The sequence below is a fragment of the Acipenser ruthenus genome, chromosome 8, assembly GCF_902713425.1.
Source record: "Acipenser ruthenus chromosome 8, fAciRut3.2 maternal haplotype, whole genome shotgun sequence".
NCBI lineage: Eukaryota > Metazoa > Chordata > Actinopteri > Acipenseriformes > Acipenseridae > Acipenser > Acipenser ruthenus.
Genome location: NC_081196.1, coordinates 34,595,662 through 34,615,548, shown reverse-complemented (window position 1 = coordinate 34,615,548; position 19,887 = coordinate 34,595,662). Strand labels below are relative to the sequence as shown.

Sequence of the window (19,887 nt, the reverse complement as noted above, 5' to 3'; positions counted from 1 at the left end):
ATCTCATAAAAATGTTACTGCTTTAATGGCACAGTAGTATTTTGCTCTTACATTATAAATGTGATTTGCCACTGGTTTATAGTTGGTTGTTACTGCCTTATCCAACTGTTGTGACAGACGAACAGGCTTCGATGACTCTTCTATCTGTAACCTGATTGAGAGAAACAAGAAAAAACAACAACTTCATTAATCATTCAGGAGTACTCAAAAAAGTATGTACTGTAGAAGTATGTCTTATAAAATCAATCTGTCCAAGAAATATTTCTCTCAAGTTCAGATGGCGAATTGCATGAACTTAAAAGTAATTTTTGATGTAATGACAACTAAATACTGACCAACCTTTTAAAATATCTTTTTCGTATTTTTATTACAAAAATATATATAAAAAGTACATGGTGCAAGTGTGGTTTACAGATGTATATCCATAGACACCTGGTTCCTCCAAAAATACCCCAAGGTTCTTAAGCTCTCAATAAGTTTATAGCAGACCTGGTTCTCTGTTTGGAGGCAGACAGTGAGCATATAACGGTTAGTCTCTACTTGAAAGCTAGAGACACTGGTGCTGCATTCAATAGGCAGAGTGCTGTGCTGTGGTGCTACGTAAGATAAGCTAGCTCTTATTAAACTGTGTGTTACAAAGAGAGAACTTTCAGGATGGCGGAAAACACAGCACTAGTGTTGTTTTTGGATGAATTTATAGAAGATTGTGTAGAAAATCTGCTGTTTAATGCCTCTATTGCACTTGCATCGAGAGCCAACACCATGGCTTTAGCGGCAGTGAATTCAAACGCATGCAACAGTCCAGTACGGATTGAAAACTATGTTGAGAGCATTGTTCCTCAGTACTGTGATTGTTGCACATTGTGTGTTTTATTTACAGGTGGCTACAGTGCAGTTTACGTTTGCAATTAAAATGTTTCTATTGTATGTAAGTATTGTTGTACAGCAAAATACAATTAAAAACTGTCCAAAAATAGAACAATTGATTTCAACAATTAGTCAACCCACAGCAAATAATAAAAAAAATAAAAAATAACTTTCCAAAGAAATAATTTCTTCAACGATCCTTTTAATACAGCAGTTAATTTCTTTGTTTTGCAACCTTCTGCATTTCTGTGAGCTCCTGCATCTGCCTTTTCTGTTCCTCTGCAAAGCCTTACAATTGAAGTACTTACTACTGTTTGTTTGTTTTTTCTCTCCAATATGATTTAAGCCTTCTAATACAAATATAATTTTGTTTATAATGTGTTCTTGGTTTGATAGTAATGTAACACTGTAGAAGTACCTAATTTTAGTAAAGTTCTCTTATACTAACGTCCCCTTTCTGCCATGAATAAAAAGGGTTTAAAGAAATATTTAAAACTCCAAATAAAAACACACATATTTTAGCATGTAAAGAGCTGAAAAATCTTAGTAAAACTATAAAATACCAAACTAGAGTTACATCCTATTAAAAATGTTAACTATTAAAATTACTAAAACACCAAGCCAGCCCTGTCTTTCAAACTATCCAATCACATAAGACCCTTAAAAAACACGCCCTGCATTTCAAATCATTTTGGCATGTAAACAGGAGTGCTGCTATTCACTGGAAGTTAAGTTTTACTTGTGTGATTGGCTGTAGTCCAGTTACAGCTTTTGGTTGGTAATAAAACAATGTTTCTCCAGGAAAAACACACTCTGTACTCTGTACTGCTCTCAGACATTCTACAGGCTCTCTACATGCTTAGAATACTTTTTATGGCGCATCCGATAAAGGCGCTCCACGTGGAGTGCAGGATGCGCTCTATAGCCTGAATGTCGCCGGTTCGAGTCCAGGTTATTCCACAGCCGATCGTGGACGGGAGCTCCCAGGGGGCGGCGCACAATTGGCCAAGTGTCGCCCGGGGTGGGCAGGGTTTAGGTCGGCCAGGGTGTTCTCAGCTCACCACGCACCAGCGACCCCTGTAGTCTGGCTGGGCGCCTGCGGGCTTGCCTGTAAGCTGCCCGAGAGCTGCGTTGTCCTCCAACGCTGCAGCTCTTGGGTGGCTGCATGGTGAGTCCGCAGTATGAAAAAAAGCGGTCGGCTGACAGCACACACTTCGGAGGACAGTGTGTGTTCATCTTCGCCCTCCCGAGTCAGCGCAGGGGTGGTAGCGGTGAGCTGAGCCTAAAAATAATTGGCCTTTCCAAAATGGGAGAAAATAATAAAAACAATTGGCAACGACTAAATTTATATAAAAAAATAAAATAAAATAAAAAATACTCTATTTTTGAATCTACACTCCTATATAAGAAGAATCACCACCTGTTCAAATTTACACAATAAAAAGGATGAGAATTATGCATTTTTATTGAAATTCATGGTGCATTGATCTAGAATTATGTTTAAAGACTTTCGATGCTATTTTGATATATAAACTTGTAATGTTTGGTGTAAGTTTTTACAGTTTTGTTCTCATCTTGAAATTATTTTTCAAGATGAGAACTTCTGAATAAATATTACTTTTTAATCTTAAGTAGTGTATTTTCTTTTCTTTGTCTGTCCAATAAGCACTGTCAGCCATTTTGAAAGAATCCTAGGAATAAGTTATAACATTAAAAATTGAACCATATATTTCTATAAAAATAGATTTAGTTATTTAGAAAAATTCAATTCCGCCTTTAATATATATATATATATATATATATATATATATATATATATATATATATATATATATATATGGTGGACCATAAAAACCGAACTAATAAATATGACTCACAGTCTCGCTCATCATTGAAAATCACAAACAAATTCACAAAAACTATTAACAGTCTCAAACAGAACTGTAAACATGATTTCTGGAATGCAAACTGTAGACTTATCAATGCAGAAATTACGCTGATGATTTTTGGGGATTTGTTGACTTACATCTGCCCAAGTGATTTTCCAAGTAATGACATTATTTAAGGTCATCTTCATGGTGCACAAATAAAGTAAATTACAAGCCCTACAAAACTAGTGCTGGGACAATTAACCTAACACCTAATCCTTATCCTAATCCTTTGTTTTACATGTATTCAAAGTATTAAAATGTATTAAAAAAATTCTGTGTCCGTCAGAAATGAGAAATATGTATCACAATGTGTTTTGCCTTGCTGATTTACCTTGTCATACAAACACACAAACGCAGGAATCTTGGAAAATCGGGAGTATTTGTGCACCCCTATTAAATACATAATGTTTAAAAACTTGCACGTAGTCTGGATTGTTTACAAAGTCCCCCCACCAACCTTTTTAATTTCATGTAATTCTCGCTGACTGCGGGTCTGCATTCGGCTCGCTGCACCACCACCCCTTCCAATGCTAGTTTGTCTTCAAGAGAGATAAAAAAAAGAGGGGCGAACATTTTAAAAAGTTACATTTTAAGGCCAATTTCAAGCAGCTTTAGAAATCTGTCATAGCTCAAGCTAAGGAAATTAAAATGTTACGCAGAACACCATAAATTATGCAAACAGAAATATAGCCAAGATATCCAAATACTCTCTGTGTCACTGAAGAACATGAAGCATGTAGAGGTTCTTCTTGAGTCTGACATTTATAGTGTTATCACTGCTTTGTAACAGTTTGGGTATGATCTGTGCAATAGCAATAGTGAGATATACTCATTTGGGAACACAGTTGCAAACATTAGGTGAAAGAGAAACAGTGCGGCAGATAGTTATTTATTGTTTAAGACTACATGTTTAAACTATTTGTATACTTTAGTATATAGAAAATACTTGCACATTCAAGATAAAAATGCAGATTTGACAATGCTGAAGAATGTGTCAATAATTAAGTAAGCAATGAGACCCGACAGGGCAGGTGGTATTGGGCAGTACCGGACAGCCCAAGGGTGTAATGAGGCCTGGTGCCGTAGACCCCTGGAAGGTCCAGTATTTCCCAATACTGCCCACCCTGGAGGGTCTTACGAAAATGAGCATCTTATGGAAAATAAAGACAGAAACAAATTTTGTGGTTTAAAACTCACCGAGTAGGTGGCTCAAGGATATCTGTCCAGGTGAAAAGGCACTTATGCTGGTACTTTCTATTTCCTGGTCATCTATTGAAAGTTAATGTACCCCCTGCCAAGGGTACTAGCCAATGAGATGCCAGGAAATAAAAAGCCCATGTTCTAAAATTCTGTACAATACCCATTTACTGGCACCATAATGCATTACCAAAACAAGGTTAAAAATAACGACGGCTTGGTGGCCGGTGGACACCAAATATTTCGTTGGGCCCCCAGGATTGCACCACCAGTAGCACAGTAAGTCACTAACTTTTTCTCATTAAAAAAAATTGAAAAAAACGGCAGAAATTGCAATCTGTTAGCTGAACTACTACCAAGGCAGTATCCTGACTGACTTCCATTCCCCTGCTATCATTGGCTGTTTTTTAAAAGCTACACAAATTGGGCAGCCAATAAAACAGGGGAAGGTTACACCCACCAGTTGGAGACTTCAGTCTCCCAGTCATTATCTGCAGTTTCAAGAGCTGCTCAAATAAAATATCACTGGCAGGGATCGTGCTCAGCAAAGGAGCAACTAACTGATAGGTGGCTTATGACTGTTTCTGAAAAGTAGGCTACTTTTTTTATAATACTAATTAATTTGACACTAAAATGTTGTGTTTTACAAATTATATATATATATATATATATATATATATATATATATATATAAACACATTTATTTTATTTAACTATTTTAGTTAAATTTAACAGTAAACCTCAATAACACTATTACACAAGAAAATGTGTCGTTTGCCACGGTTTAGCGCCAAGAAATGACAATGTGAGGGATAAAAATGTAATACTGGAAAGAATTATCAGAAGTTCAGTTATGGTCTAAAAGAACTGCATATATATATATATATATATATATATATATATATATATATATATATATATATATATATATATATACACACACATACACATAAAAAATGTCTTATTTGGGGTGGGGGGTGGGGGTTATACTACCATAGAATCAACCTGTGCCATTTACAGAACTACAGAACGTCATGTCACATTTTAAATACAAGAAAAAAAACATTTTTTTTGGATGCTTCTCGCACCCCCCCTGTTGAGAACCACTGTGTAAATGTGATGGATTAGCTACAACACTTCATATTAGCTGCTCATGTATAGCTTACTTTGAGTTGTTGGGATCACAAGTTTAAGATTCTGATCAATGTGAATTAAAGATTGCTAAATGACAAGCTTGGCTTCTTCTCACTCAGACTAAGCTGTATTAACAGTCAAAGTTGTTATAATAGTAGAAAACACTGATGGAGGCTTTGAGTAAATTGTTGATGCCCATAACATTGATATTGTAACTCCTGAATGTGTCTGAGACTTTACACACACACACACACACACACACACACACACAGGTGTAACATTATGTCATGATATTCTGCAATATAACTCAATAACATAGCCCCCATCAGTCACTTTAATTACACACAGCTGAGCTATTTTGTTCAGATGACAGAAATTTAATTACACTATGGTTAATAAAGGATAGTTGTGTTTTGCCTGCTGCATTTTCTTACAGTCCAGCCTTTCTTTTAATAGAACTGGTCTACCAAGGTTGAGGGTTGGAATTGAGAGGAAAGAGAAAATATGACGTCATGATGGTTCTGCCAATAATAACACAGTAAAATCACATTGCTGTTAATAAAAAAGAAACCGCTTCTTGGGACTAGGAAACCTGCATCCACTTAGCTCTTGAGAGGTACTCTCTGGTGAGAAGGTCAAGTGAAATGGAATATGTGTGTTGGAGACAACCCCTTTAAACCAACCTTCACAGCAAATTAAAAAGTCATGGGGTGTAGGTTACTCCATCTGTACCATTTGGTACCGTAATCCCTCTACAACAATTGACCTTTCGAGATCTCAAAGTGTGACAGGAACACAGGGACAGAGAAGAGCAAAAGCTACTACATAGTGTTACAGTATAGAATATTAAAAAGCAGTGCTGTAGAAGCCTGTGGCGGATTTTATATACATGGGCAGTACAAAATTCACAAAGATCAGACATCACCATCCAAAAAATATTCTGAAAGACTGTTGCATTTCAATCCTGTTACAAAATGTGCAGCTTTGTTCCTGAAACTGAATTATTACAATTAGATTTTGAATGTCTGTACCTTTGCAGCGCAGACTCAACAAAATCTAATATAAATTAAAAAAAGACTGGCTCTGAACAGCACTGGAAATACATTATGCAGTACAAAATACTCAGCATACAGACTTTTTCTAATGAACCACTAATGAGCAACACTATAAGAAATGTCACTGAGGCCTTTCACATTTCACAACTCGGGCTGTGCTACAGCAGCAGCGTTAAAAAAATAAAAAAAATAATTAAATACTGGGAGAAATGGATAAATATTCATTAGATGATGCCCATAAATCACACATCAAAGGTGATTCACTAACGCTGAAAATATGAAGGCTGTATCTCAAACATTTAATGGAGACTAGATATCCTGAGTGGTAGATTACTTATATAAGATACCTCTTAGGTTAAACGTATTATTCAACACTAAAAATCTTATTACTGTAGACCTAGATCTTGTGAGCGGGACCGTATTAAAAAAATAAATAAAAAAGCCAAAATGATTCCTTATTTTATCTTGACATGAATAGTGAAATGTTTTGTAGTGCTGGGGATAAAATAGAAAGAATAAACTTGTCAGCACATCCACTTTAAATCAGCATCCAGGTCAGTTTACACGTTCACCATGAAGAGTTTGAGACACAATAAATGGTCCATTTTTTGACCAAGGACCCTAAAAATGTTTAACATCAGGGAGAGACCCTATTAGCATGAGGTGCATGTCTGCAGGTGATTGAACAACATGACCACATTATTTTACAGGACTTGGCAGAGCTATACAGATCTTTTATCTAACTAGATAATGATTCATAGGGTAATGCCCTCCTCATTTCAGCACGGATAAGCAATCCGTCTCACGGATGAGCGATTAAAATCCACATGCTTATTAGAGTGCTGCAGAGATGAACCGCAGCACTTCTGAGCCGAAACACACACATCAATCTAATTGCATTCCTTTATTAGCTTCTATTTAAAAGCACCTTGCTCCTCTAATTTCTCTGCTCGGGGCTGGATGTGTTCCTCCATCTGGTATTACTGAAACCACAGTATCTAACACACGATATACAGTGAGACCGCGTTGCTCTTCATAGCTTCTCCAGAGCTTGATGAACAAATGTAAGCCTTTCAAAAATGCTTACTAATACGTGTCCAGTTTCTATTAGGATTACACAACTCTGTCTAGTCATCTCTTAAAAGGATCCCAATGACTCAGCAGCAACAACATGGCATGGTAACCCTTTCCACATCATCACTACTCTGTGTATAAAAATGCCTTATACCTTCTATCTGTCACCAATTTCCAACTGTGTAAGTCGAGCAAGGAGTACAATCTCCAAAGCCGCATTATCCTTTTTAGTTTGCGCCAATCTTCATCATGTGACCATACAAGTTGGTAACTCCTACATGGTTTTGACAGCTTAAAAGTAAAAATGTTATCGATACGTACATTGACAGACCATGTGCTTGGTCAGTAACATTTTTTACAGTGCCAATTACAGATGAAATGGGGAAGGAATGGTCATTTGTTCATTCCGGTGAGTGGATGCAGAGCTAACACTGGACAACATTTGAACAATCAATGTGATGCCTTCTGTCTGGGCTTCGATCATTGCTCATACTCCAATTATTTCTTCACCACCTTTCAGTACTTCAGAAAGCTGAGCGTCTAAGAATAGGTCCAAAAAGGGTAAATAAAAATCTTACTACACTACCCTAATTAAACAGTTCCACTCATCTTCCTGGTGGACCCTGATCAGCTGAATATGATAAGTCGTTAGAAAATGTTGAAGCACCAATTAAGAAGAAATTGTAATCTCATTTCACAGAGTGACCTCCCTGCAGAATTACTGTGCTTAGGAAATGTGAACAGCTTTAGATGCTCAAGTGTGTTAATTTAGGTTAACAGTTTTACTATAAGCAGAACACTGAACAATATTTAAAAAGGACTGTCAGAGGGAATCCAATTATCAATGCAGAACAAAGGCATTATTTTAGGTGCTGTTGCCAGAGAAGTAAAATTTTGTAGAAGAAAAAAATTGCAATTGCTGACAATATTTCCCATCTATATGCACCCACCCCTCGTTCTGTCATCCCTCGCTTTACTGCAGGTTCGGATATATCGCGTCCTGGAGTTGGCTCCCCATTTTTACAGTTTAACTGCGCATGCCTCTGAATATTATTCACCGTATTAGATCGATCATTTGGTGGTTGAATTTGTTGTACGGAGCTTAAACGTTATTGGCTGCGTACAAACTGCATGTAGGACGAAAAAGTCAAAACGAAAGAATGTAGCTGTAGAAGAAAAGCTGAAAGCTATTGAGCGAGTGAAAAGTGGAGCTAAGCAAGTCGATGTTGCTCGTGATATTAAAGTTGGCGAGTCAGCTGTATAAAAGATGAAGAGAAACTCAGAGCACTCATTCACAAAGTTGACAGTAAAGAAAGCTTATTAAGAAAACGAACACGAATGGCAGAGAATGAGGACATTGATGAAGCCCTATACAGCTGGTCTGTACAACAACATGCACAGGGGAGATGTCTTTCAGGCCCAGTCCTACAAGCAAAAGTACAAGACTTGGTAAATGACTAAAGTGATCAGAGTTTGAATTTAAGGCTAGCCGGGGTTGGTTTTGGCGCTGGCAAAAGAGACACTGCATCTGTGAACGTACTCTAAAAGGAAAGCAACAACCTGTAGAAGAGAAAGCGGATCTTAATTATCCAGCAGAACTGAAGAAGATTATACAAGCCAGTGGATACGATGAACAACAGATCTGTAACACAGATTAAGGTGATGTTTATTGGAAATTGCTGCCCTGAAAGTCACAGTGTTCAAGAGAAGATCAGCAAAAAGAAGACTACAAGCAAAGGAAGGATCGCGTCACAGTGCCGTTTACAGCTAATAAAACTGGGGAGCCAAACTGCCGCTGCTTCTTATCGGAAAGAGTAAAACCCATGTATCACCATGTTAATATGCACAATCTGCCTGTGATCTCTGAAGCAAGTAAGAATGCCTGGATGACCAGCCACATATTCAAGTCATGTTTTTTTTTATTCATTTGTGCCTCAAACTCGTTTGTTTTTGCAGCGTAAAAATCTTGAAGAAAAGGTGATTCTTCTGTTGGGTGACTGCCCAGCACATCCTCATGCAAACAAACTTGTTATGAATGATAGTAAAATGAAGGTTGTGTACTTACCAAAAAATACAACCAGCAAGATCCAGCCAAAGGACCAAAGCGTGATTTCAAGTTTTAAAGCGCACTACCGCCGAGAGTTGCTTTGCAAACTTCTTGATGAACAGGTTACTCTCCAAGAAGCCATCAAAGCTAACAGTAAAAGATCTTGTGTATATTGCTGCCGATTGCTGGGGCCGGATAAGAATCAATCAAAGTGCTGGATGATAGGTTTGGGAGGTGGCTTTGACCAAGACGTGATACTGATAAGTGCAGATACTGAGGATACAAATAAAGCAGCTGTTGCACAACTCGCAGAGATCCTAACTAATGCAAGTGAAGACTGTGTGTGCAGACACATGTTTACATTTTGATGACAACTGTGAAGCATTTGCCCCCTTGAGTGATGCCGACATTGTTGCCAGCATGATAAAACCAACACAAATGGATACAGAAAATGACAGCGAAGAAGAAAACATAGAGACTGTGGTGACTGTGCCAAGTGCCAGTGGAGCTTTACAGGGTTTACAGACAGCCTTGCAATTCCTTGAGAGCTGCAATGGTTCAGAAGTCGACACAATTCAACCGACACAGATCCGGGAACATGTTGTGCATTTGTCAGAAGATCCACGTGAACGAGAAAAACAAGCAGAGAAAAGTTAGCGATTACTTTCCCCATTGTATCGACTGACTGTACTGTAACAAAAGTCACTGATTTTATTTTGTTGTTTTACTTCTGATTTGCTTATGTAATTTTGTTTAGTAACACAGGTGCAGTATCTAATGAATTACTTTAACCATTTGCCATGTAGCATACAATGTTTTTTTCTATGTGTTTCTCAATGTAAAGCTGCCCGCGTTATAATATAGCAGATTTATACTGGACCCTGACACCCGCGATATATCGAGTGGGTAGTGTACTACAATAACTACAAATTTGTTTTCCAAAGTTCACCATAAGAATTTGAAACTTAACCTTACATGGCAACTCGCTTTGTAATTCTTTATGAGTGTATGATCATTTTAAATGGTAAAGATGAAATAATACCTGCAAACGCTGAATTAAACAGTAGCGAGTCCTGGAGCCTGCTACCGTACATCAGACTAATCCAGGAATTAAATATGTACAGAGAAAACGACTCCACTTCTTATCTGATGGGTGAGTCAGGTGAGATTGAGGACTCAGAGGTCATGTGCGCGTTCCAATGGTAGGATCTAGGCATAATCAATTCGGTCAAATAGAGCAACGATGAGCTTCACAACGCCCTTCAGGACATGCCTGAATGATTTGTCTTGGTAAATTCAGCATGTATCTAAAACTTAGAAATTATAGTAGAGTTTGATTGGATTACAACATTTATAAGTGCATATTCCACAATGTGCTCCATCCACAATTGTACGAGTGGTCCGTTTTAAGATCTGCCCCTAAATTGTGTATCTTGTTGCAGATGCCACTCAATAGACTTGTATAGGTACAGCTACTGTATACAGAACATAAATAATGCTTGTTATATGCATTATTCTTGCTGGCTCTCCTGTGGTATACTACACAAACAATAAATGAAAACGCAGCAAATTAAACTTATCAGCTTTCCACACAAACAGATCACCGATTCCTTATACACAAAACATCTTCCTTTCATTAAAAAACACACACACACTGCAGTACTTGTTTAATACACAAAACCACAAAAGGGCAACATGACAACTTTAAAAGCTTAAAAGGGAAGGGGAACCTGCTTATAAAGGCTCACATTTACCTTCCTTCTCACCAGCTGAATATCACCTTTCATCATCAGGAGAATCTTAATCGCTACAGTGTAGCAGAAAAACATAAGCGACCAGGTTCAACCATCCTTTTTGAATAATGGGTTAAAAGCTTGCCTCCCCACCCCCTACCTCTTCATCAGATTCTGATTTTGACAGCACACAGCTTAGTCTATGCACCACCTACAGTGCAGCTGTGTTGTCAGCTCAAGAAATGCTGCCAGCATTTGCATATCTCGTTTACTGCCAGCACTGTTCTGCTCGACACAGTCGCACATAGGTACTGCTGCTTCACAGTGCAGGTTGGACTCCTTGCACTGCTTGGAAGCACCAGGCAACCCTGCAATGGAATTGAAGCTCAGCAGAATGGAGAGTGAATTAAACCACATCAATCCAGATGTGCTTCAACCAAGCAAGAACTGCAAGGTGCTCCCTTTGATGGTTACCCTCAACATTGGTGGTTGCTTGTACATCACACAGAAGCAGACTTTATCCAAGTACCCAGGATCTTTTTTGGAAGAAGTGGCCAACAGGAAAAGACAGGGTGTGCCCATTGACTCCAAAGGGAACCCCTTTATCGACAGAGATGGTCCCCTCTTCCGGCACATCTTGAACTTTTTGCGAACTGGGGAGCTAATTCTGCCAGAAGGATTTCAGGAGTGTGGCTTGCTTGTGAGAGAGGCTGAGTTTTACGGTTTGGAGAGGCTGGCAGAGGCAATTAAGGAGCACGAGCGGACAAGGGGGTCTTCTGCAGAGACCACCTTCCTGGAGGTGATTGATAGTCACGAGCGCTCTCAAGGGCTCAAGGTGTTCTGCAGCGACCCAGATTTCATCGAGAGGCTCAAGGGGCGCATTGTGCAGGTGTCCAAGAGCCGACTGGACGGCTTCCCGGAGGAGTTTGCCATCTCCTCCAATGCTATCCAGTTCCGGCACTTCATCAAGTCAGAGACAGGAACGCGTCTGGTACTCAAGGAGGACAACACCTTTGTGTGCACCCTGGAGACACTAAAGTTTGAGACCGTCATGATGGCTTTCAGGAGAGGCTTCCGTCTGATCACCAGCCTGGACAGCAGCAAAGGGTCAATCGTCCACTGCGAGGGACTTCATTTCATTAAGTAAATCCGATGCGACAAATCAAGAAAATAAATACAGAACAGAATTTCTTCTACGTGCAGTAAAGCAGCAGAAGCCCCATGTCAGGGCTATACAGTTTCCAATAGCTTTCAGATGGGACTATCAATATTCTCTCTCTCTTACCACAGTGGCATTCTGACATTGGCATCTGTGGTTCGAGATGTATATATCCTTACTAAGCAAAGATAACCATTTTAATAGTTTATTCAGCTTTGAATACCAGCTCAGAATTATTCAAAAGCCCCAGTTCATACTAACGCAAGCAGCAACAGATAATATTTACAGAAAGTACACTGCTGAAGTCAAGACAGGATTACCAGGCTGGTTAGCTTGCAGCTGCAGCCGAGGACTGCAGGATGAAGAAAGGTAGTGAAAACTGGTATAAAACATACAGATTAAATCGTCACGTTATAAAAATATAAATTTGTTGTGTTCCGTATTCTGTAACGCTATTTGTATTTGCTGTGTAATAAAATGCCTGGCAAAAACTGCTGAACTGTTTCTCATGCATTTGAGTATGTGCAAAAATATTAGCATATTATTCTTAAATTAGGTGCACACAAACACAACTTATTTATGTTTTATATTTTAAAAAGTATAGGTTAATGCATGCCCTTACAGTTCAAAAAATCTACCCACTGATTGGTTTTGTTAGGGGGTTTTTTTGTGTTGGTCATCAAGAATATCATTAAAGTGAACACGGATAGATTTTCTTACTACATAATTCCATTTAAAAAAGACAAAAAGATCCTTTTAGGGAACAGATTTGGTTTTGTTTAATACTCTACCATACATGTATGTTTAAAGAAATTACATTTACATATGTAATGATGCATAGAGACTGACGGGTACTTTAGCATTCAACCATTAAGAGCAGTAAGAAATATTTTATTCAAATCAATTTGTGGGTAAACGTATTAACAGCATAACCTACACAATGTTGCATACTATTATAAATATTCAGTCATCATCGAGCATATATACATCATAGTTGTTTACAGCAGTTTACCATTTTATATATTTTGGCTGTCTCCCCCATGTTTTCAGTACATCTAACAAGTGACTTATTTTTAGGATTTGCAAATGATCAGATTGTTCTTTCACTGCAACAGATGTCTGCCCAGCAATCCAAGCCTCAGGGAGAATAATATGACACCTTGTTTTTCTGGGCAAGCCCAATTCTGCTGGCAGAAATAAAGATCACACCTCCAATATCTCACCCAAAATAACAATTATTTCAGTGAGCAGAATCATGTTCAAACTAAAAAAAACAAAAAAAACACACACTTTGAGAAGTAATAATCTGCAGACCATCCTAAAAGGTTGTTGCAAGACTGTAAATGGGATTAAATACTCCAAAAACAGAAAATGACCACAACAGTAAATGATGTAAACTAGACACTTTTTATCCAGAGAGTGGAGAGTATAAGTAACGGGTTACCAAGCTATATTATTGCTTTTGAATCATTAAGATCCTTTAAGAACTGACAAAACACATTTCTGGGATCAATCAGTTACTAGGAATCGAATGAGCATTGATTGGCCAAATAGCCTAATTCCGTTCCTATTTTATGTTCTTATGTACTGTGAACAATCAACTGAAAACAGTGGGATTAAACTAGAAAGGCCATGGATAAATGCAGAAACTCTGTGGCAGTAATGAGTGTGGAAAAAGATGTTCCTCAAACAGACAGGCAGCAAATTATTTATGAAAACTTACTGGAAAGGGTGTCTCATTAAAACAATTATCTTTGGTTATTTTCTTTGTCCTAAAAAGAGCAGGATAAGCCGTCTCTTTCATTCAGTTCTTATGTAGATAACACAAAGGGCTTTTATTGAATGGATGGAAAAACAAAGACTGATGAAACACCTGGGGTGCAGAGCACACCAGAGCGTTATGTGGCGCTTTCTATTGAACGACCTGCACGCGACAGCGCTTCGTAACGTCAGCTAACACTCTGAGGAGCTTACTCAGAGGGCGTTTCAAAATGGCAGAGGTACAATACCAGTGTGGCAACTGTGGTGTAATTCACCCACATATTGGACTTTGACCAACATATCTGTATGCATTCTTTTTCGTAACAAATGAATATGAGAACTTTACTAAAATTAGGTACTTTTGCAGTGTTACATTTCTATCTAACCAAGAGCAAATTATAAACAAAATTATATTTGTATTAGAAGGCTTAAATCATATTGGAGAGAAAAAACAAACAAACAAACAAACAGTAGTAAGTACTTCAATTGTAAGGCTTTGCAGAGGAACAGAAAAGGCAGATGCAGGAGCTCACGGAAATGCAGAAGGTTGCAAAACAAAAAAATAACTGCTAAAGTCATTCACAGATGTAGTCAAAGGATCGTTGAATAAATAATTTCTTTGGAAAGTTTTATTTTTTATTTGCTGTATAAAAATGTTACTGAGATTAATAATTGTTGAAAAAATAAATTGTTCTATTTTTGGAAAGTTATTTTTATTTTTTATGTTGCTGTACAACAATACTTACTTAGAATAAAAACATCTTAATTGCAAGTATAAACTGCACTGTAGCCATCTGTTTATAAAACATGCAATATGCAACAATCACACTACTGAGGAACAATGCTCTCAACATAGTTTTCAATCCGTACTGGACTGTTGCATGTGTTTGAATTCACTGCCTCTAAAGCCATGGTGTTGGCTCTATTGAACGCAGCGTCGGTACACCTATATTAATCCTTTAGATCTAAGAACATACAAAATGTTTGGGAATTAGAAGAGGCCATTTGACCCATTTGGGCTCTTTCCTTCCTGGTTTATCCAATATATAATTACAAGATTGTTTTGAAGTTGACCAACGCACAAGGTACAAATATACAAGCTTTCAAGACTTAAAAAGGGTTTTAAACTTTGCAAAATGGAACACAGGTAAATAAAAAGTTTGTTGGCAGCAGTCTGTTCTATAGGTATGGTACAAAACACAGAACAGCAGGCCAAATCCATGCCTATCAAATTCTATGTAAAATATATCAACTTCATCTCTGGACCAATATACAAGTATCATATTAACTGGGAATGCATAGTGTTTTCCATATTCTTTGTTTATTCTTATTATGATCACAAACTACAGCAATAAATTCCTCTACACTTGCAGTAAGGGTTCTTCAACTTCTTAATAGTCAGGTTACGCCTCTAAAATGGGCAGGTCTATCCCGATAAACAATAGGAAATAAAATGAATTGGATGGAAAACATCGATCAGCTTTCAAATGTAAACCTTGTGTATTACTTTAATGTTATTCAATTGAAAAACATATCGCTTTACAAAATGCAGAACTGTTTTCATTTCTTTCTTATGTCCCTCCTTATGGCCTAGATGACTTCCTATAAATTTCTGATTAACTGGAAGGCTGCCCCTGCTGCACTAAAGTCTTGGTGTGTTTCAGCTGGTCAGAAACAAAGACCATGAATTGAGAGGAACGATAGTTCCTCGCGCCAAGTTATCAGCGAACTACCAGACTCTCTATAACCAAGGATAGTTTATGTGTTTTCAGGGTACTGGCGCAGCAAAAGTAAATCAGCCAAAAGCACCATTTCACTTTTAATTTGTAATTCCCAACACTCTTAGGTGATATGTAGAACAAAAAAGGCAATACCGGTCTTACAGTAAGAGAAATAAGTCGCCAAAGTAAGGTAAAATGTCCTTCTTTTTCTACCAAAGTATTTCGTTGCAGACCCAAGGCACTTTTATCCACGCATACGTACATTACAGGACATTCAAGTTTAATGACAATTAACTTGTTTTGTCAATAATCATTTATATTACATTATTTATTTCTGTTTTAAAATGGAACATCTGGCATCTGTGGGATTTGAAACTATAACCTTCAGTTTGCAAGTGTGTTGTGTTATACTGTCAGTGCTACACGATTAGTTGAGACAAGAAGTATTTTGAAAGATGAAGTCAGTCAGCTGAGACTTTGAGATTTTATTATATTTTGGAGATTCCTCGAGTCATCATTCATCTTCATTATCATCATCATTTTGAGATTCTGATCTTGAGCTCTGAAAAATTTTGGTTTCCTGTCAGTGTAACGCTCATTGTGGTCTCTATTGGCGCAAAGTACGGTTTCTCTCTGGTTGATGAGAGTAACGCTATTTGTGGTCCCCACTGGACAAAAAGGAACGTACATTTTTCTGAGAATTAGCTATGCTGAAGGATAGCCTATATATTTGGCAAAAGTAAAACATTAATAAATATTGAAATAAATTAATACATAAATCAATACATAAACATTTCTTTCTTTATCTACCTTGATATTTATTTATTTCTTTTTCACCATCATATAAACACTGCCATTTAATACTGTATGAAACGAAAATAAATACTCAACAGTTCTTATTCAATTGTATATTAGTGAAGATTTTTGTACATAAAGGCCATCATGCTTTCATATATTTTTACTTTCAAATTAAAAAAATATATTGTAACGGCCCAGACAATTGCTTTGTTGCAGGACTTGTTGTCTGTTCAGTTTGTCTTGTCTGTCTTATGTTACATGTATTGTAAGGGGAACAGGTCACGCCGTTACTCAGCATGGGAAGGGGGAGTGAGTGAATGAGTGCGGAGAATGTGTGTTGTTTTCGGGGGTTGCAGAGCATGGACGTGATTGGTTGATGAGCCGGACAGCGGGGCGATGGGAGGTTATATAATAAGGGGGTGCATGACACTGGAGACTGGAGGCAGTCCAGCACTGAACTTAAATGAGAAACTGTGGGTGGGACTGAGCGAACGTGTGAGCTGTAACCAGAAAGTATATGCAGTGAAAGTGACAAGACTAAAATGTAGGGTTATTATTTTGGTGCCGTGAATTCCGGCCCCTGACAGAAATTCTCTGTAGTTTCAAATAAAACAAACATTTTGAGAATTCAACACAGTCTCCCTGAGTACTACTTCCTAAACATGAAAACGTTACAATATAGTAAATCATGCTTATTATGATAGGTTGCAAAATCAGATGAAAGCTTTCAATACAATCGGGATAATACATCATCATTATTATTTACAAAATCTTGTTCATCTCGTTACTTGTTAAAAACTGTAATTTCGCTGCTATACTACTTGCAAATGTTGTGAACAAACTTTGTTACAAACTCTGTGGCGTGAACGCTAGGGCGTCTGTATTGCAAGCTGCATTGGAAGCATGTCTTCGGTTTCGATTCCCACGTGGGGTTTACATTGCAAACTTAAAAAAATAAAAATAAAATTGTGTGTAATTAAAATTGTGTTTTGTGTGAAAAAATTGAGTTGATATAAATGACACTTTCATTGAACATACATACTTTTGCACACATTTATGCTGAATATACTGGCTTCTCGGGAGGGTTGAGCCCCGTATATTCGACATATATGGACACCCAGCCAGGCCTTATTGCATATATATATATATATATATATATATATATAAGGCAGAATTTGAACCGTGATTAGTCATACTTTCACTCCAACTACATAACCGCTACACCACACAGATTCACATCTTAACCCTTTCACCAGACTAGGCTACTATTTACATTTACTCTATCCAAACAGAAATACACTGCCTCAATATAGGTTGAACAATTTTGTTATTCCAGTAATGTGTGTGTGCGTTATAAATGAAAAAAGAAGTGATATCTGAAAGAAAAACACATTGGAAATGTGAAAAAACTCCAATTGTTTCTACTAACTTGGCTTGTGTTTTTCAGGCACAATAAAAGCGGATCGAACTTGCATCAAAAACACAAGCCAAGTTAAAAACAATTTGGGTAACCTTGGCCCTCATTGGTTTTACAGTTGTGCCTATTTGCTTTGTGCTGGGCAAGGTTGCCCCTATGTTTTCTTGAAACTTGGCTTGTGTTTTTGATATCTCCACTTTAAATGGCTGGGCACTTTTGATAACTCGACGTTTTTTCACATTTCCAATGTGTTTTTGTTTCAGATATAAAATCACAAAGCAGCCAAGCCTCCACCTTTACCAGCAACCTGCTGCACTACTAACCAGTTAATTTATTTTGTTTTGTATTACTCTAAAAAGGGTATGTGCTGTATTACAGTATTTTGTGCATTACTCAAAAATAAAAAGCAAAAACACAGAACCCTAATTAAAACCCAAAGGGATCAAAGCAGCTTAGGCTCACTACACTTACCCAAACTGCTACCGTCAGATTTTTCTTTCTGACTGCCCATCTAAAGAAGAATGCGATTCTGTTGCATAGGAATTAACAACAACAACCACCCTAACAAATAGTTTTTTTTAGATGCAATAAATTTGTGATTAATTACTATAACAAACACTGCCTAATTGCACATCACAAGTTGAAATATGGAAACCCTGAGAATACTATGGTGATTTTTATAGGGTAGTACACAAGAGATGCTCGTTAATCAAAGTGCACGATTTATTCAAATTAATCTGGTCATCTTGATTTAACCTTGTTTTGAATCCCCTCCCCCCTCACATTGAGACTGCAGAAAAACCTTAGTTTAAAGTTAGTACCTCCTAAATTAGGGATAGGGCTTGAAGTTTTGGGGTTTTATTTTTGATCACGACATCCCTTTAAACTTATTTGAAGCCGTTTCCTAATTCAGAAAAGGCTGTTAATTACAAAACAATTTCACTTGTTTTTACTTTCATATCTTGACTGATCCTGAGTCAGTTTCTCTTAATTTTTATTTCAAACAGATGTGAGAAATTACATGAATTGCTCATCGCTGATCCTAATTGCATTTAATTCTTGCTGTCGCCTAGTTTATTGCTGTGCTTTTGTTATTTTCACTTGTTTAACAGAGTTGTCCAGACAGATTCTGGTCGTGTTCTTATAGCGCAGATTTCCACAGTTCTGCACAGAATCGCGGAGATGCGCGTTCTTCGAGGGCTGCTGCGTGACCTCACTCAACTCCACCCACAGAAATCTGTGCAGATTCTGCACAGCCCAGCGCAGCTCTGAAAAGTTACTGCAGGAGACTGGCTGCGGCTGTGAACCACAGAGACGATGCAGAGATCACGAGTGACCTGCTAATCGTAATGCAAATAACCACTAAAACTACTGCTGCCCCCTTGTTAGTGGAGGCAAACGACATCTTATCATAAGAAAGGTTACAAATGAGAGGAGGCTGTTCGGCCCATCTTGCTCACTTGGTTGTTAGTAGCTAATTGTTCCTAGAATCTCTAAGCTGTTTCTTGAAGGATCCCAGGGCGTCAGCTTCAACAACGTTACTGGGTAGTTGGTTTGAGACTCTCACAATTCTCTGTGTAAAAAAGTGCCTCCTATTTTCTGTTATACCCATTTATATAATCTACACACACACATAATTTAATGAGATGTAAAATAATAATAGTTTTTAAAAAATCCCTAGACAATTTTATTTATTTATTACCTTAAAAGAAGTACTACATAAATAAATATATAAATAAATAAATAAAGAAAGAAAGAAAGTGTGTTGTCATGGCAATTGGTGATCAGATAAATAATAAAGTAAGATAAAACAAAATCAATAAATAATAATAATGTCATAGCCTTAAAGTCATAACTTTGAAGTCATAATGCATTGCAAGTGTTATTAGGGAATGTTGTGCTGTGTTTTCAAGCTTTGTTGTTTTCAAGCTCTTCACTGTGCTGCGCTGCAAGGTTTGGAGACGGCGTTTCTCTAGAAGCTGCGCGCGATGTC

The 19,887-nt window shown here is 37.5% G+C and overlaps 2 protein-coding genes across 2 annotated transcripts in view; one reads left to right on the top strand and one right to left on the bottom strand.

The window, feature by feature from the left end:
* LOC117407039 (general transcription factor IIF subunit 2) overlaps positions 1–19,887 on the bottom strand; it is a 36,826-nt gene that overhangs the window by 1,904 nt on the left and 15,035 nt on the right. The window contains exons 5-6 of the mRNA XM_034011578.3: positions 3,256–3,337; positions 52–151 (exon numbers count right to left, since the gene is read on the bottom strand). Of these exons, the coding sequence (XP_033867469.1) occupies positions 52–151; positions 3,256–3,337 (182 nt within the window). The remainder of the gene's footprint in view (positions 1–51; positions 152–3,255; positions 3,338–19,887) is intronic.
* On the top strand, positions 11,320–12,687 carry LOC117407038 (BTB/POZ domain-containing protein KCTD4-like). Its single transcript, XM_034011577.2, has one exon. The coding sequence runs from the start codon at positions 11,412–11,414 to the stop codon at positions 12,183–12,185; it is 774 nt and encodes a 257-aa protein (XP_033867468.1). The 5' UTR covers positions 11,320–11,411; the 3' UTR covers positions 12,186–12,687.

What these genes read in the sequence shown, in the direction of transcription:
- LOC117407038 (XM_034011577.2), top strand. Translation starts at nt 11,412, where the DNA reads ATGGAATTGAAGCTCAGCAGAATGGAGAGTGAATTAAACCACATCAAT.